This window comes from Propithecus coquereli, unplaced genomic scaffold (genome assembly GCF_000956105.1).
Source record: "Propithecus coquereli isolate 6110/MARCELLA unplaced genomic scaffold, Pcoq_1.0 Scaffold206, whole genome shotgun sequence".
In the NCBI taxonomy this organism is placed as follows: Eukaryota; Metazoa; Chordata; class Mammalia; order Primates; family Indriidae; genus Propithecus; species Propithecus coquereli.
The window spans coordinates 3,979,395-3,993,957 of record NW_012145634.1 but is presented as its reverse complement, the minus strand read 5'-3'; the positions used below and the strand labels follow the sequence as shown (position 1 = coordinate 3,993,957).

Here is a 14,563-nt window from a genome sequence, read left to right as displayed (position 1 = left end):
TCAGTTTCCTCATCTGTAAAATGGGGATAATAGCACCTCCTACGGATGGCACAAAGTAGATGCGACTGCTGGAATTATCACACAGCACTTGATGTGGATTAAACACTACTGGCCTTTTGGGAGATGGAAGTAGCGGTAGAATGGGGAGAGAGCACACAGGATTACAAAGTGTGTCCCCTACCAAGAAGGACCTTCCCAAATCATCTGAGACTTTGCATTGCAGCTGAGGACTTTTGTAGGCATAAAACTTATGCTGTTTTGTTTTTCATCCCAGGTTTGGACTTCCCCAAAACTCCTTTCACAGGGACCAGCGCCACTTGCTAATGTGACAAAAACCAGCTCCTTTTCCTCCCACCGCAGTGACTTTTGCTGGGAGTGGAGTGGTGGGCCCGGCCGGCCTCGTCTCTTATCAATGCCGCCCTTGGCAGGATCCGAGGACCGGTGGCAGCCATGCCTCCCCCTGCCCCAGCCGCTCCTTCCCCCCGGCGCTAACCTGCACGGTGTGGGTGCCCTCCGGACCCCCGAGGACTGATCGTCTGACCTTGCTTCACACCCCCCAGTAACAACTCCCCCAAGATGTCCCTCGAGTGGCTGGTGGCCTGGGGCTGGTCGCTGGACGGCCTGCGGGACTGCATCGCCACCGGCATCCAGTCCGTGCGGGACTGTGACACCACCGCCGTCGTCACGGTGGCCTGCCTGCTGGTCCTGTTCGTGTGGTACTGTTATCACGTGGGCAGGGAGCAGCCCCGGCCCTACGTGTCCGTCAACTCCCTCATGCAGGCCGCGGATGCCAACGGGCTGCAGAACGGCTATGTGTACTGCCAGTCCCCCGAGTGCGTGCGCTGCGCCCACAACGAGGGCCTCAACCAGAAGCTCTACCACAACCTGCAGGAGTACGCCAAGCGGTACTCCTGGTCCGGCATGGGCCGCATCCACAAGGGCATCCGCGAGCAGGGCCGGTACCTCAACAGCCGGCCCTCCATCCAGAAGCCCGAGGTCTTCTTCCTGCCTGACCTCCCCACCACGCCGTACTTCTCCCGGGACGCGCAGAAACACGACGTGGAACTGCTGGAACGGAGCTTCCAGACCATCCTGTGTGAGTTTGAGACCCTCTACAAAGCCTTCTCCAACTGCAGCCTCCCACAGGGCTGGAAAATGAACAGCACCCCCAGCGGGGAGTGGTTCACCTATTACTTGGTCAACCAGGGGGTGTGCGTCCCCAGGAACTGCAGGAAGTGCCCACGGACGTACCGCTTGCTCGGAAGTCTTCGGACCTGTATTGGGAACAATGTTTTTGGGAATGCGTGCATCTCCGTGCTGAGCCCCGGAACTGTGATAACGGAGCACTATGGACCCACCAACATCCGCATCCGGTGCCATTTAGGTATGTTGCGGGGACAGGGTTCTCCTGGCACGCACGTGTCTGAGTACATTCCCTCTGACTTGTGGGAATCGAAACATCGCAGAAGCTCAAGTAGCCAGAATTGTGTCCCTTTTTACATTGTTCACTGCCCTTTGATCAAAAATTGATGAATTGCATGTAAACTATTTTGACAGCAGAGATTGAGTCAAAGAGAATCTTACGATCAGTATAAACCTAATTTCTAACAGAAGCTCTGTTCAAAAGAACTTCCCGCAGTGATAGAAATGTTCTCTGTCGTCATTGTCCAAGACGGTAGCCGCCAGCCACATGGGTCTGTTAAGTGCTTGACATGTGGCTCCTGCCACTGAGGGACCAAGTTTTTAATTTAAATTTCAGTGGCCACCTATGGCTAGTGGCTACCATTTTGGACAGTGCACCTCTGGAAGACTTAAAAAGATTGCTGAGGCCGGGCGCGGTGGCTCACGCCTGTAATCCTAGCTCTCTGGGAGGCTGAGGCGGGTGGATTGTTTGAGCTCAGGAGTTCGAAACCAGCCTGAGCAAGAGCGAGACCCTGTCTCTACTAAAAATAGAAAGAAATTAATTGGACAACTAAAAATATATAGAAAAAATTAGCCGGGCATGGTGGCGCATGCCTGTAGTCCCAGCTACTCGGGAGGCTGAGGCAGGAGGATCGCTTGAGCCCAGGAGTTTGAGGTTGCTGTGAGCGAGGCTGACGCCACGGCACTCACTCTAGGCCGGGCAAAAGAGTGAGACTCTGTCTCAAAAAAAAAAAGGATTGCTGAGGTTCTTAGTGATGTCCAGGGGGCCAGGAAAGATGCTGAGTGTCTGCGGAATGATCAGGGATGAAATGATACTTGGTGTCAAGTTTATTTAATTCAGATTCTAAGATGATTGGGAAGATGTGTCTTGTGCGTATGGCAGTGGTTTTGCAAACTGGGTCCAGAGTTAGACTGCCATTCTGTGCAGCCTGTGCCAGCTGGCTGGGTTCCTTTGGGCAAGTCATTTCACCTCTCTGAGCCTCAGTTTCCTCATTTGGGAAGAAGAGGTCCAAAGATCACCCTCTACAGAGTTATTCTGAGCATCTGATCAGATAATGTGTATTGCAAAGTATTTACTGGGAATCACAGAGCCTGGTACAGGGTGAGAAGTCGGTCAATGTAGGCTTAGAAACAACCGGGTAAATAGGGAGATTCATCCCCCGGAACGCCTGTTCCTGGCGAGTGGCAATGAAAGGCCGGTTACCAGGATGGTGGCATCACTGGTTAGCATCCTGGACTAGAGTGTGCTGAGATGGCCTCAGCAACGTCCAGCTGTAGGAAGTTTGCGTCGCTGCCGCAGCTGCAGAAGGAAGAGCAGAAATCGGAGCCTGAAATCCCCGGAGCAGGGATTTCGTAACCGTGTGCTGCGGAGGAGCCGCGGGGCTGCCTGGGGAGGAGCCTGAGCCGGGAGCCCCGGGCCCTCCTCCCCCGCTTCACCCACATTAGCTCTGCCGCTCCCGCTCTCGGTGTGGGGATCTGAGTAAGATCTGGTTTGGACAGAGGACTTCACTGCTTAAAAAAGAAGAAGAAATAACTAGATTAGAGCAGTTGACATGGTAGGGATTTCAGGAGTAAAGGCAGGACAGGGTGGAGGCTCTGGGGGGTGGGGGTGGCCTGAATTTGTGGTCAGCAGTGAGATTTGGGCAGATGACTGAGTCCCTCTGTGCCTCAGTTCATCATCTGTAAAATGGGGAGATGGGGTACTTACTCCCCATGCTTATCAAAAGGACTAAATAAGTAGCATGTTATATGGCCACTTGGCACAGTGCCTGGCACAGTGACAGCACTTGATAAATGGTAGCTAGTAGCTATTGTGACCAAACACTGATCACCGGACTGTGTGAAAAACGATCTGTGAGATGTGATCTCTGCCCTCAGGAAATAGTGGGAAATGAACAGGTTTTGGAAACAAACAGATCTGGACTCGGGTCCTGATTGCGCCCCATTTACCGAGTGCCCTTGAGCAGGGCCCTGAAGTTCTGGGAGCTTCCATTTTCTCCTCCCTAAAATGGAGGTAGCGATGCCTACCTCTGGGGTGCTTTGGGTAGAATTCTCACGCGTAAAGAGCTTGGCAGGTAGAGGGCGGTCAGTGAATATAAGCGGTGGGTGATGATCCAGGCGATGGCCGTGATCAATAAAACCTCTGTGCGAGGCACCAGGGCGCACTCTGAGATCAGGAGCAGGGGCTGCAGATGGGGTGCTCTGGGGACATGCGTCTCACCCTGCGGATCGCTGGGCGCAGCCACGGGTGGAGCAGAGGAGAGGGGTCTTCCCCTGTGGGATCGGGGGAGCCGTGTCTAGGCTTGCTGGGGAGACCAGCGGTGTGGGCTGATGTCGGACGGGTCGGGTGGGAGCAAACCACGGAAGGCGTCGATCCAGGTGTGCGAATCCAGGCTGTGTGCAACGAGGAGGGATTCTTCTCTTTTTAAAGGTTTTCCTTTATAAGTTTTTTAAAGGCTTCAGAATGACAGGGAAGGGCGTTCTGGGGTCAGTGTAGTAGAATTCCGGGCAGGTGTGTTGAGGAGGAAGGGTTGGGGCTAAGACAAGCGAGGTTTGCTTCCTGTGGGTTAATGTGTGCTGTGCGTGTGTGTGATATCCATGCGCACATGTGCATGTGTGAAGCCTGCCCACATGGCCCCTCGCTGGGGCCTGTCATTCCCCTCTCGGCCCAGCTAGGGACTTGCCAGAAAAAGTGGGTCCTCCATGTTCCCAGGGACGGCAGGAAGCCTTGGAAAACGTCCCACTGCGGTGTGGCTGGTTGTCCACAGCCCAGGCGAGCTCCCTGGCTGGGTTTTCTCACCGTTTCCTTCTTCACGCCGTCATACCTGCATTAATATCCGCCCAGGAAGTAAACAAGGGTGTGTTGGGCCACACCTGGCCTGAAGGTGGAGGCACCTGCAGTTCTAAACTGGGTGCTGTTTAGGCTTCTAAGACCTGGGCTATAAACACACACACAGACATACAGAACTGCGCTCTTAAAATGCCAGCTCTTTCTCCTCTTCCTCTGCCTTCTGTCTGAGCTGTGACTGGTGGAACTGTCCCTGCGGACCCCTGAAACCCCAGCCACTGCTCTTCACTCGCACTGCCCATTTGTCTGGGACACGTTTGCTGAGCCCTGCTCTGAGCTACCTCCCGAAGTGGCATCACCGAGTCCCGACTTCCTGTGGAAGCACCGGGCAGCTCCGGGCCCACCCATTCCCCAGCACTGCGTGAGGGGCTAGACATTCCAGACGCACCGCCACAAACTTTCAGAGAGCAACCTCCGAAACTCACCAGGCAGATGTTGCCGGGGAGGCAGATGCCACATGAAAATGCATGAGTTGTGTTCAGCAAATTCTAGCCAAATAAGCACAATCGGACTCCTTGTTTTTCTTTTATGCATATGTTGTCAGATTTCTAGGCAGTCTAGCTGGGTCGTGCTGGTGGATCAACTCGTGCTTACCTTGCTTACCCTGAGTGTCGGTCACCAGGCTCCTGAAGTGGGGGCCGCTGTTGGGCAGAGCTCTTCCTCCACCCTCCTTCCTGCTTCCTTCAGGTGTTGGTGGGGACAGAGCAGCAAGCCCTGAGCCACGGAGGAGCCTGAGACACATGGGGGACTGTCCGAGGCCGTGTGGAGGGCCTGTTTCTATCCCCTTGAGCCACTCGAATGCTCTGTTTGGGGGTGGGTATTGATCATCTCTGCCAGCTAAGCTGGTTTGTGGGCAGCAGGCAGGCATGGGCCATTGGAAGGCTGGAGCAGGAGGAGGGGGAGGGGAGGGGAGGGCAGGCAGCATGGGGTGCCAAGCCAGCAAGCCAGGCCATTTTTCCATTGCACCATGGCACGTGGCGATGAATCATCTGTGGAGAGAAAGGGGAGCTTCTCTCTGAAACCCCTGGGGTGGCTGTCCCTGCAGAGAACTACCTATTCCTAAAGGCCTGCTCCACCTGAATCACACACAAAAGGAAAACGTGGCCTGTGCGGCCCTCTCCCTGGGCCAGGGCGTGCAGACTGAGCGCCTTTATAACCCCCGGCTGTTACTACCCATAGCAGGGAAATCGTGCTTCTAGTGAGGACTCACAGTCTGCGCTTACTTAATGAAATCTACTACCGAGATTGAAACATATTAACTACAAGACAATGCGCAATCACTTTAATACCACTGCTAACAGTATAACTATTTATATCATAGTGCCTAGATTTATAAGAGCCTGTTCTTTGAAGCCAGCCAGACTCAGCTGAGCAAGAACTACATAGTAACTTTTCAGCAGATCACTTAACTTCTCAGTTGCTCCATCTGGAAAATGGGTGAAGAGACGTATGAAAATCGGTAAAGTGGCCCGGCCCGGTGGCTCACGCCTGTAATCCTAGCACTCTGGGAGGCCAAGGTGGGAGGATCACTTGAGCTCAGGAGTTCAAGACCAGCCTGAGCAAGAAGGAGACCCCATCTCTATTAACAATAGAAAAATTAGCCGGGCGTGGTGGTGAGCACCTGTAGTCCCAGCTGCTCAGGAGGCTGAGGCAGGAGGATCGTTTGAGCCCAGGGGTTTGAGGTTGCTGTGAGCTATGATATGATGCCACTGCACTCTTACCTGGGCAGCAGAGACTCTGTCTCAAAAAAAAAAAAATGAAAAGAACAGAAAATGGGTGAAGTGATGTATATAAAGTATTTATTTAGCATAAACCTGTACACAGTAAGTCTTCAGTTATTGGTAACAAGGATAAAGGTTGCATACTTAACCCCTAAAGGTTAAGTATGCTAATATCCCCTCGTTATAAATGAGAAGGGTATGGCTCAGAGAGGTTGAGTGCCTTGCCCAAAGTCACATAGCACATAAGGGACAGAGCCAGATGTCTGTCCCCAAGTCCTCTGTCCTTCCCTCTCCTCCATGTGACCTCTTTATTTGAATTATTACTCCGTACATGCTTCCTGGAGCCATTATTTCTGGTTCAAAGAATGCATTAAAACACTCTGGCTGCTAGAGAGGAAATCATTTCATTTTGTCATAAAGGACATTAAATCACAGGGAGAATGCCAACTTGCCCAGGGTCATTGTTGTCACAGTGAGACCACCACCATCCCAAGCTGTCTTCCAGGGCTCTGTTTCCTCCTGGGTTGTCCTTCCTGAGAGCTGTCGGGCTGACCCAACCCCTTCTGAAATCATTAGACAGCCGTGGTGGTGTCTTCATCTATGGACATCGAGGCAGTGACAGGGGCCACATGTTTCTGCAGACCCTTGGGTTGGAAGTGGGGGCGTGAAGGGGCACACGTGGCAGTGGTCCAACTGGACCCCGCCTGGGTTACGGCGCCCTAGCCTGGGCCTCGCCACTTGCATTTCAAGCATTTGTCTCCTTACAAAGGTGCCAGTCTGTTTCCTCTTCAAGGTCTTGGGGTGTCCTCCAGTTTCCCAGAATGAGGCCAGGGAGACTCAGACTGAGAACACGCCATCCTCCAACCTTAAGATGGACTTAAAGGTTAGAACCCAGAGAGGAGGATGCTGTGTGAGCCTTTCTGTCTTTAATTGCAACCAAAATGGCGCTAGAGGTGGGACTATGGTGAAGACAGTTATTGGGCAAGGCAGGGCTCTAAACCCGACCTCCCTCGACTTCCGGGGGTCCCATGGTTTGGCTTCTGGAGTCTCGAAAGTGTCGTACAAGCCTCCGTCTGTGGCTTTAATCAAAGGAGTCCATGACCCAGAATAGACGAAGCCAACGAAGGAATGGGTTTTTGCCAAGAGCAGTGAGTCCGAGATCAAGGCGCCAGCACATTCCGTGTCTGGTGAGGACCCGCTTCTGGTGCAGAGACGGCGCCTTCCCGCTGTGTCCTCACCCACTAAAAGGAGGTAAACAAGCGCCCTCGGGCCTCCTTTATGAGGGCACCTACTCCCGTTCATGAGCACCCCCTCTTCATGACCTGATCACCCCCAAAGGCCCCAGCCCCAACACCACCATCTCGGGGTTTAGGTTTCAACGTGTGAATGTCGTGGGCACACAGACATTCAGACCATAGCATGGGCCCCGGAGGGGCGAGGCCGGAGGCTGTCACCCAAGCAGGTCACCCCTGCCTCCTGGCCCGCCCGGCGTCCGCCAGCCTTCACTCTCTTTCTTCTGTTTTTTCCATGAGGTCTGAAAACTCCAAATGGCTGTGAGCTGGTGGTGGGGGGAGAGCCCCAGTGTTGGGCAGAAGGACGCTGCCTCCTCTTCGATGACTCCTTCCTGCACACCGCGTTCCACGAAGGTGAGTGGCCGCCTTCCCCACTTCTTTTGTTTTAAAGAAAAAAAATTAATAGACTTTATTTGTTAGAGCAATTTTAGGTTTTTGGAAACATTGAGCAGAAATTACTAAGTAGGCCCCTTCACATCACCCCTCAACACACACACACACACACGGTTTCCCCTCATTGCTTGCAATTGACCAGCTAGTATTGGCACATCGTTATTAGACTCTGTGGTGTACGCTGGGGTCCACACTTGGCGTCATACATTCTGTGGGTTTTGACAAATGTATGAGGACACGTATCCGCCATGACAGCATCACACGGAGTAGTTTCATTGCCCCGAAAACTCCTCTGTGCCCTGCCGAGTCATTCTTCCCTCCACCTCCTTTTATCCACCCCGCTCAGAACCCCACGAAGCCACATTCCTGACCAGAGAGGAAGAGGTCTCCTGCTCCGGGCTGAGGGACAGAATGGGTCCCTGCCCTGAAGCTCTGCCTGGGTCCTGGCTCTAGGGTGGTCTGACCCTCTCCTGTCACCCCCTCCGTCCCCCCAGGCTCAGCAGAGGACGGCCCACGGGTGGTTTTCATGGTGGATTTGTGGCATCCAAACGTCGCGGCGGCCGAACGGCAGGCCCTTGATTTCATCTTCGCCCCAGGACGATGAGAGTGTTTCCCGTGCGGGGGTCGGGAGAGGGGCCGCGGTGAGCTGGACACACTGTGGCCCCATCCAGCCTACGCCTGTGTCACAATTCCACGCTCAGAAACCTGCCTCGATGGAAAGCTCTTATTTGGGTATTTGGGATTTTTATATCCTGTCGGATCCCTCCTTCCTTTGGTTATTGTAAATGGAAACTTTTCAGCTTGTATTTCCTTAGGTTTTTTTTTTTTTTCCTTCCAATCATTTGCTTCTGAGATTTTTTTCTGGCCTATTAGCGCATTCCTTTGACTCTGTGACCAGAGACCCAGTGCCCTTGTAAGTCTGCGTCTCGTTGCTACTTGTGTTTTCGAGTGCTCTGAAATACAGTAACCGAATGGTTATTTGTCTGAATGTAATAACGTAGAACTTCTCGTGGTCATCGTAAGAGAAAAAAAACTAAAAACTGCAAACCAGAGAGCTGCAGAACTTGGCCTCTGATGTTGGCACCCAGGGGACCCTGCAGCCACTCCAGGGCAGGGGGACAGTCTGCAGCCCCCGCACCCGGCGGCTTCAGTAGCAGGTGGAGAAGCTGCCAGACATGGTCAGGGTGGTGCACGGCGTCCAGGCCCAGGGAAACTGTCACCATCGCTTACCTCGCCCCAACCCCTGTCAGGTCCCTGATGGCAACGGCATTCGGCCAGTGGGACTGGAGGCTGTCCTTGCAACCCGGCTTTCCTACAGGGCCGAAGCTGGTGTCCCCAAGAGCCAAGCTGCAGCTCGCACAGAGCAGCCACGAAATGTGTAATCCGCTTACCTCACTGCCTACAGAAGCCCTACTGCCAAACCAGGCCTGGAAAATTCCCAGTTTTCGTTGTTTTGAGTCCATGGCGACGAACATTAAGACCACCAGGTTGGCTGGTAAGAGCCGAGGTGGGATAAGACCTCCCTCATCCAGTGACGTCCTGGGAAAACCTTTCTTTGGCAAAACTGGAATCAAAGATCTGGCCAAAGTGTGTCTGTTTTGCTTTGGAGTTCTGTTGCCTATGGTTTTTTTTTTTTTTTCCCATTTATTTGTACATAAATGTTCAAACACTAGACACAGAGATAGGGGAAGAGTCGTGTGTCTTTGTCATTGCACAAAGGTATGCGTGGAGTGGCAGTGACCCAAGCCAGTGTGCGTTAGTGAGGACACAGGGAAGACCTCCAAACCCAAAGGACCCACGATCGCTGCGCTGGCTTTCCGGTCTCCCGTGAAGAACACGCAGACCTCTTCCCAAAGGAAAAGGCCAGGAAGCCAGTGTCAGGCACTCAGCCTAGAAGCAGCCTCTGCTAACTGACACGTGAAAGCGTAGCCGGCCAGCCGTACTAGAGCTGCCTTTTTTGGAATAATGTATCGTGGGCAGTGTCAGATTTACAAAGCCAGGGAGTGGTCTGCAATATACCTGGTCACAGGTTTAGGTCCAATGTTTATATCAGAATGGAGACCAGCAGCTTCTAGAAGGTACAGCTGTCTGAAGGAAACACAGTCTGAAATGCACTAGGTAGTAACTAGCAAGTGTGCAAAGAGAACATGTCTACGTTCGAGCAAAACGTCTGCACAGATACTTGTCAGTGATGAGAATGCAGGAAAAGGCAGAAATTTCAAATACAGCCGAAGGTCTTTTTACTAATTAATTATCTTGTTAGAGAATCACTGAGGTGCATGATTTCTATACATCCTGACTGCTCTACGTTTACAAAACCAACAGCCCACGCAGGTACCTGGCTACCTGTATTCATGGGACGTGGTTGGGGATCGGAAGATAAATAAAGGATCTTGCTGAAAACCAGAGGGAGGTGGTGACGTCGTCTGTTGGAAAGAAGGCGTGCCTGACTGGGGCACGCGTGTGACTCTGAGGCTCTTGTTTTGAGCTGTGTCTCAGAGACAGGCAGGACCCAAGCTGATCATGGGCAGTGATCGAGGCAACGTGTATTTCTAGAATCATGGGCATGGGCGGGGAGAGAGGAGCAGCTCTGTGGAATGTTAAGGAACTGTCGATGTCGGTCTGAGCAGAGAACAAGGACTTCGGCTTCAGGAGTCTGCTCCCTGTGGCCTCGGAAAGTCCCTCGGCCTCTCGCTGTCTCGGTCTGCCCGTCTGTAGAGACGTTACCTGGCAGATGACAACGCTGGCTCCCTTTCTGCCACAGCAGGGTGGAGGCAGGTAGAGAGGAAGGATGGTGCGAGGGAGAGACGTGGCCAGGGGAGCCAGTGGCTACTGCCAGTTGCTTCTGTCTCATCGCAGAGGAAGAAGAGTATCCCTCCAATAGCTATGTTTGTGCTTTATCCCCTCTCTTATAAGAGGGAGAGGGGACTCTTGTGGCCGGGAGCCCCAGGTGTTTGCGCCCGCAAGCCTGGTTCCAGTGGCCGTCCTGGCTGGGCTGCTGCAGCGCCTGGAAGGGAAGAGCACCACTCGCCGGGGACCACGGTGTTTCTCACCCTGCTAAAGCATGTGTTGCCAAATAGGCAATTGCTAAATTAATTTGCATGTTACAGCTCGGGATGCTCAAGGTGAGAAAGGGGAGCCGCCCGCCCAGCTGCCAACGGGAACCCTGCCTTCCAGCCCGAGGCAGCCTGCGTTCGCTTCCAGCTCCCTCCGAGCCTCCCAGGCACGGCCAGCCCAGGCACTCGACTCGCACGAGGTCACGCGCCCGGTCTGCTGACGCCAAACCCTTCCTCCCAGGCACCCGCTCATCATCCCCCAGAGTTACCTACATTTGGTGACAGTGACCAAACTCGTAACACTGAGTGCCCTACAGTGTATAGCAGGAGAGAGGAAGAGTCATCCTAAGCCGCTGGTTCTTGGCTTTGGCCGCCAATACAGTCACCTGGGGAGCTCTGGTGCCCACACCTCACCCCCAAAGCATCTCGTTTTGTTGTTCTGGGAGTGGGGCTCAGGCATGGGTATTTTCTAAAACCTGTTTCCTGTCGCGATTCTATGTGTAGCTGGGGCCGAGGGTCACTGCTCCGAGTGGCAAGAATGGTAAGGCCTTTGAAACCAGCAGCTGGAGGTTAGGGTCTGGGCTGTGCCCCTGTGTAACGTGAGGCAGGCCACCTAACCTCGGTCTCCAGGGGACAGCCAGTGTTTAACCCTCTCTTGCAAGACCACAGCATCCCCCGTGCTCAGTCCTTGGGTGTCCAGGACCCGACCCAGCTCCTGGGCTGGGGCCGTGATCCAGACCCAACCAATCAGAGCCTTCCAAACTCCTGGCCACTCACATGGGGTCAGGGCTGGGCACATGATACAAGTTCTTTTGCTGGGACCATTGAAAAAGAGAGGCCACTTCTCCTAGGGAGGGGTGAGGGAGGGGGTCTAGTGGAAAGAAAACCTGAGAGTGAAACCCACAGAGGCCCCACCCTGCGGCCATCACGAGTCCTGAATACAGCTCTGCCCGAAACCAGCTCAGCCTCTGCACTTTTCCGTTAAAGGCGCCAACAAACGCCCTTTTGATTCTTAAGCCAAGTTCGAGTTGTGGTTTCTATCCCTTGCCACCAAAAAATCCTAGTCTACTCTGTGACCTTTAAGTTAGGCTTAAATAAGATACTATTATGTCAGGTTCTGGGTAGACAGGAGGTGCCCCATACACATTTATAAAATGTAAGTACGAGCAGGCTTAGTACAAAAGGCTGATCTGAGGACCATCTTGCCTGCCGCCAGCCACCTTCCCTGACGCTCACCTCCCCGGCTGAATCTTGCTAACCAGATGTAAACACAGGGAACAGGACAGAATAAGGCCACATATTTTAGCACTGCTGACAGATGGCAGTGAAAATACTCAAGCAGATTGTAGCATTAGGAGGCAGGAGGCAGCTCACACAGGGACTGGTTCGCTTCCCGCCTCCTTCCCAGGCACGCACGTTGGTTCTGACTGCTGGTTACCTGCCCTTCCCCGAGACTCCGCACGTCCCGTGCGCCAGCCACCCCCGAGTTCAAGGTGAGGGTGCTCGCTGCTTTGAGCACAGAGACGCTGTGCACCCTGCAGGGTTCCTTCCCACACGTTTTCCTAGTCGATACTTGCGGCCACACCGGGGCAGGCACGGTCACACACACTGAACACATGAGAAAACCGAGGCTCCGAGCAGGCAGGTGACATGAACAACGTCACGTGGCTGGTTGGAGGGTGGGCTAGAATTGGAAGCCACGTACCTGGGCTCGCAGCTCAGTGCATCTTCTGAGGTCTGGACACAAGGCAGGACACTGTCCCTGGTGTGTGGAGGGACCCCTTTGGGAGGCTGGTGGCCTCAGGACACACAACACGGAGCTCTATTTTCTGAGGGCCCACGACAGGCCAAGCCCTTACATACGTTACCTTCCCCGCTCCATTTTAAAGAGGACACTAATGTTCAAAGAAATAAAGCGATTTGCTCCAATTTCTATAGCAGTTAAGTTGCAGAGCTGTGACTTGAACCTCTGACGCCAAAGCCCACGTCCTCCTGCCGCTGCCCCAGCAACCAGCTCGGCCGGCCACGGTGCCTTTGCAGCAGCACACACAGGAGACAGCTTGTCTCACGCTCCCACTCGCCGTGGGGCCTTTCTGGGTCCCAAAGCCAGGGCGCCAAGCCCTATCCTTGGTGCCCTTGGCCAGTGGACAGGAAGGCAGGAGAGAGAGGGGAGAAGGGCTGCCCCTGGGCTCGGACCCGAGCAAGCAGGAGCAATCATAAAACGCCTCTTGGCTCTGGACAGTGTTCAAAGTCGCTCCGGGTTTTATTCTCAGAAGTACAGCTGATTTCAGCTTTGGCCATTTAGATCCTGAAGCAGCAGAGGACGTGTCCTTTTTTCACTTGAAGCCCTTAGAACCTTCACCTGAAGCTTCCCAAACTCAACGAGCACGTTGAAAGAAGATCCAGGGTGTTTTATTCACAAGCTAGGACGCTGCGTGTGGGTCTTGCACCCTCCCCTCCCCCGGTCTCCTCGGACGGGGCCCAGTGGCAGCCAGAATCCAGAAGCAAAGCAGGGGACAGGTGGCTTCCCCCTCCTGCTGCCCTTTTCCCAGGAGAAGCAGCAGTTTCGGAGGTGGGGACAGGTGTCTGCGTGTGTGTTCGGAGGGCGGCGAAGGCACGCTAGGATGGCAGACGGCTTTAGAGTCCCTGCCGTGGTTTCCTCTTCACTCCCTCCGTGAGCTCCTTGAGGGATCTCCTTGCTGTCTTCTCCATCTGAAGGTGGTGCGTGTCCAAAAGCAGGCACAGCCCCTCCACCCCCCAGTGCAGTCACTTCCAGCCTCCTAGGGACGCATTCCTCAACTATGCCACTGTCCGGCCACCTCCCGCCTGGACAACCGCGGCCTTCTGATGGTTTCCACTCCACCCCGCTGTCACCCACTCAGAAGCGGAGACCGTTCGAACGAGAACCAGATCGAGTCGCTCCCCTTTGCCCCATGCCTTGGCGACCTTGCAGCGCCCTCTGTGGTCAGGCCGTGCTCTGTGGCACCGCACTGTTGAGAGAGGGAGCTTGGAATCGCAAGGACGTCGAGTTTGCAGGTGGGTGTGTCAGTTTCCTTTGGCTGCTGTAACAAACTACCACAAACTTGGTGGCTTAAAACAACAGAAATTCATTGCCTCACGGTTCTGGAGGCCAGAAGTCCACAACCAGTCTCACCAGACCTCATGTGATGTCACGCGGAGGAGTCACACTCCCCCTGGGAGCTCCAGGGCAGAATCCGCTCCTTGCCTTTTTTGGCCATCGGGTAGCTGCTGCCATTAGTTGACTCATGGCCACATCACTCTGACCTTGGCCTCCATCCTCACACGGCCTTCTCCCCCGTGTGACTGACCCCTCTGCCCGTCGCGTGCAAGCACATTCGTGATGGCACTCAGGGCCCCCTGGATGGTCCAGGACAGTCTCTCCGTCTCAAGATCCTTAACAGAGGTGCATCTGTGGAAACTTCATCATACAAGGTAACATTCACAGGTCCCGGGGATTGGGACCTGCTGTCTTTGGGGGCCACCATTCAGCCCAGAGCGCAGGGCCAGCGGCCTGCTGCCCGGAGGCTCACACGGAGAAGGGCGTGCTGCTACCCAGCTGCTCCTGGCAGGCTGGGGGTTGGGAATGAGGCAACTGGAGGGGATGCGGGGAGCATCTCGGCTCCACTGGAAAGGACCACCGAGGGGCTGAACGTGCCTGGGAGACACCAGAAAGGGCCCAGTCTCCCCTTGCTACCCCTGTCTGTAGCTGTCCCTGTGGAGGTGACAAGAGCCCATAGGCCTAGCTGCTTCCGTTCAGGGGAGGCAGTGTGATTAGGCCCCAGGGAACAGAGGTCCTTCCCCAGTGGGAAC

General features: G+C 54.3%; 1 protein-coding gene across 1 annotated transcript; it reads left to right on the top strand.

Annotated features, from left to right (window-relative positions):
• The first annotated feature begins 269 nt into the window (after positions 1 to 269).
• Positions 270 to 10,081, top strand: ASPHD2 (aspartate beta-hydroxylase domain containing 2). The gene is made up of 3 exons (XM_012644170.1): positions 270 to 1,384; positions 7,524 to 7,637; positions 8,171 to 10,081. The coding sequence occupies exons 1-3, from the start codon at positions 577 to 579 to the stop codon at positions 8,278 to 8,280; spliced, it is 1,032 nt and encodes a 343-aa protein (XP_012499624.1). The 5' UTR covers positions 270 to 576; the 3' UTR covers positions 8,281 to 10,081.
• The last annotated feature ends 4,482 nt before the right edge of the window (positions 10,082 to 14,563 follow it).

Bases quoted from the DNA above. Each gene is read 5' to 3' on its own strand.
- ASPHD2 (XM_012644170.1), top strand. From the start codon at position 577: ATGTCCCTCGAGTGGCTGGTGGCCTGGGGCTGGTCGCTGGACGGCCTG. The intron at 1,385-7,523 runs GTATGTTGCGGG...TTTTTCCATGAG, and splicing joins CCGCATCCGGTGCCATTTAG to GTCTGAAAACTCCAAATGGC. The intron at 7,638-8,170 runs GTGAGTGGCCGC...CCGTCCCCCCAG, and splicing joins GCACACCGCGTTCCACGAAG to GCTCAGCAGAGGACGGCCCA.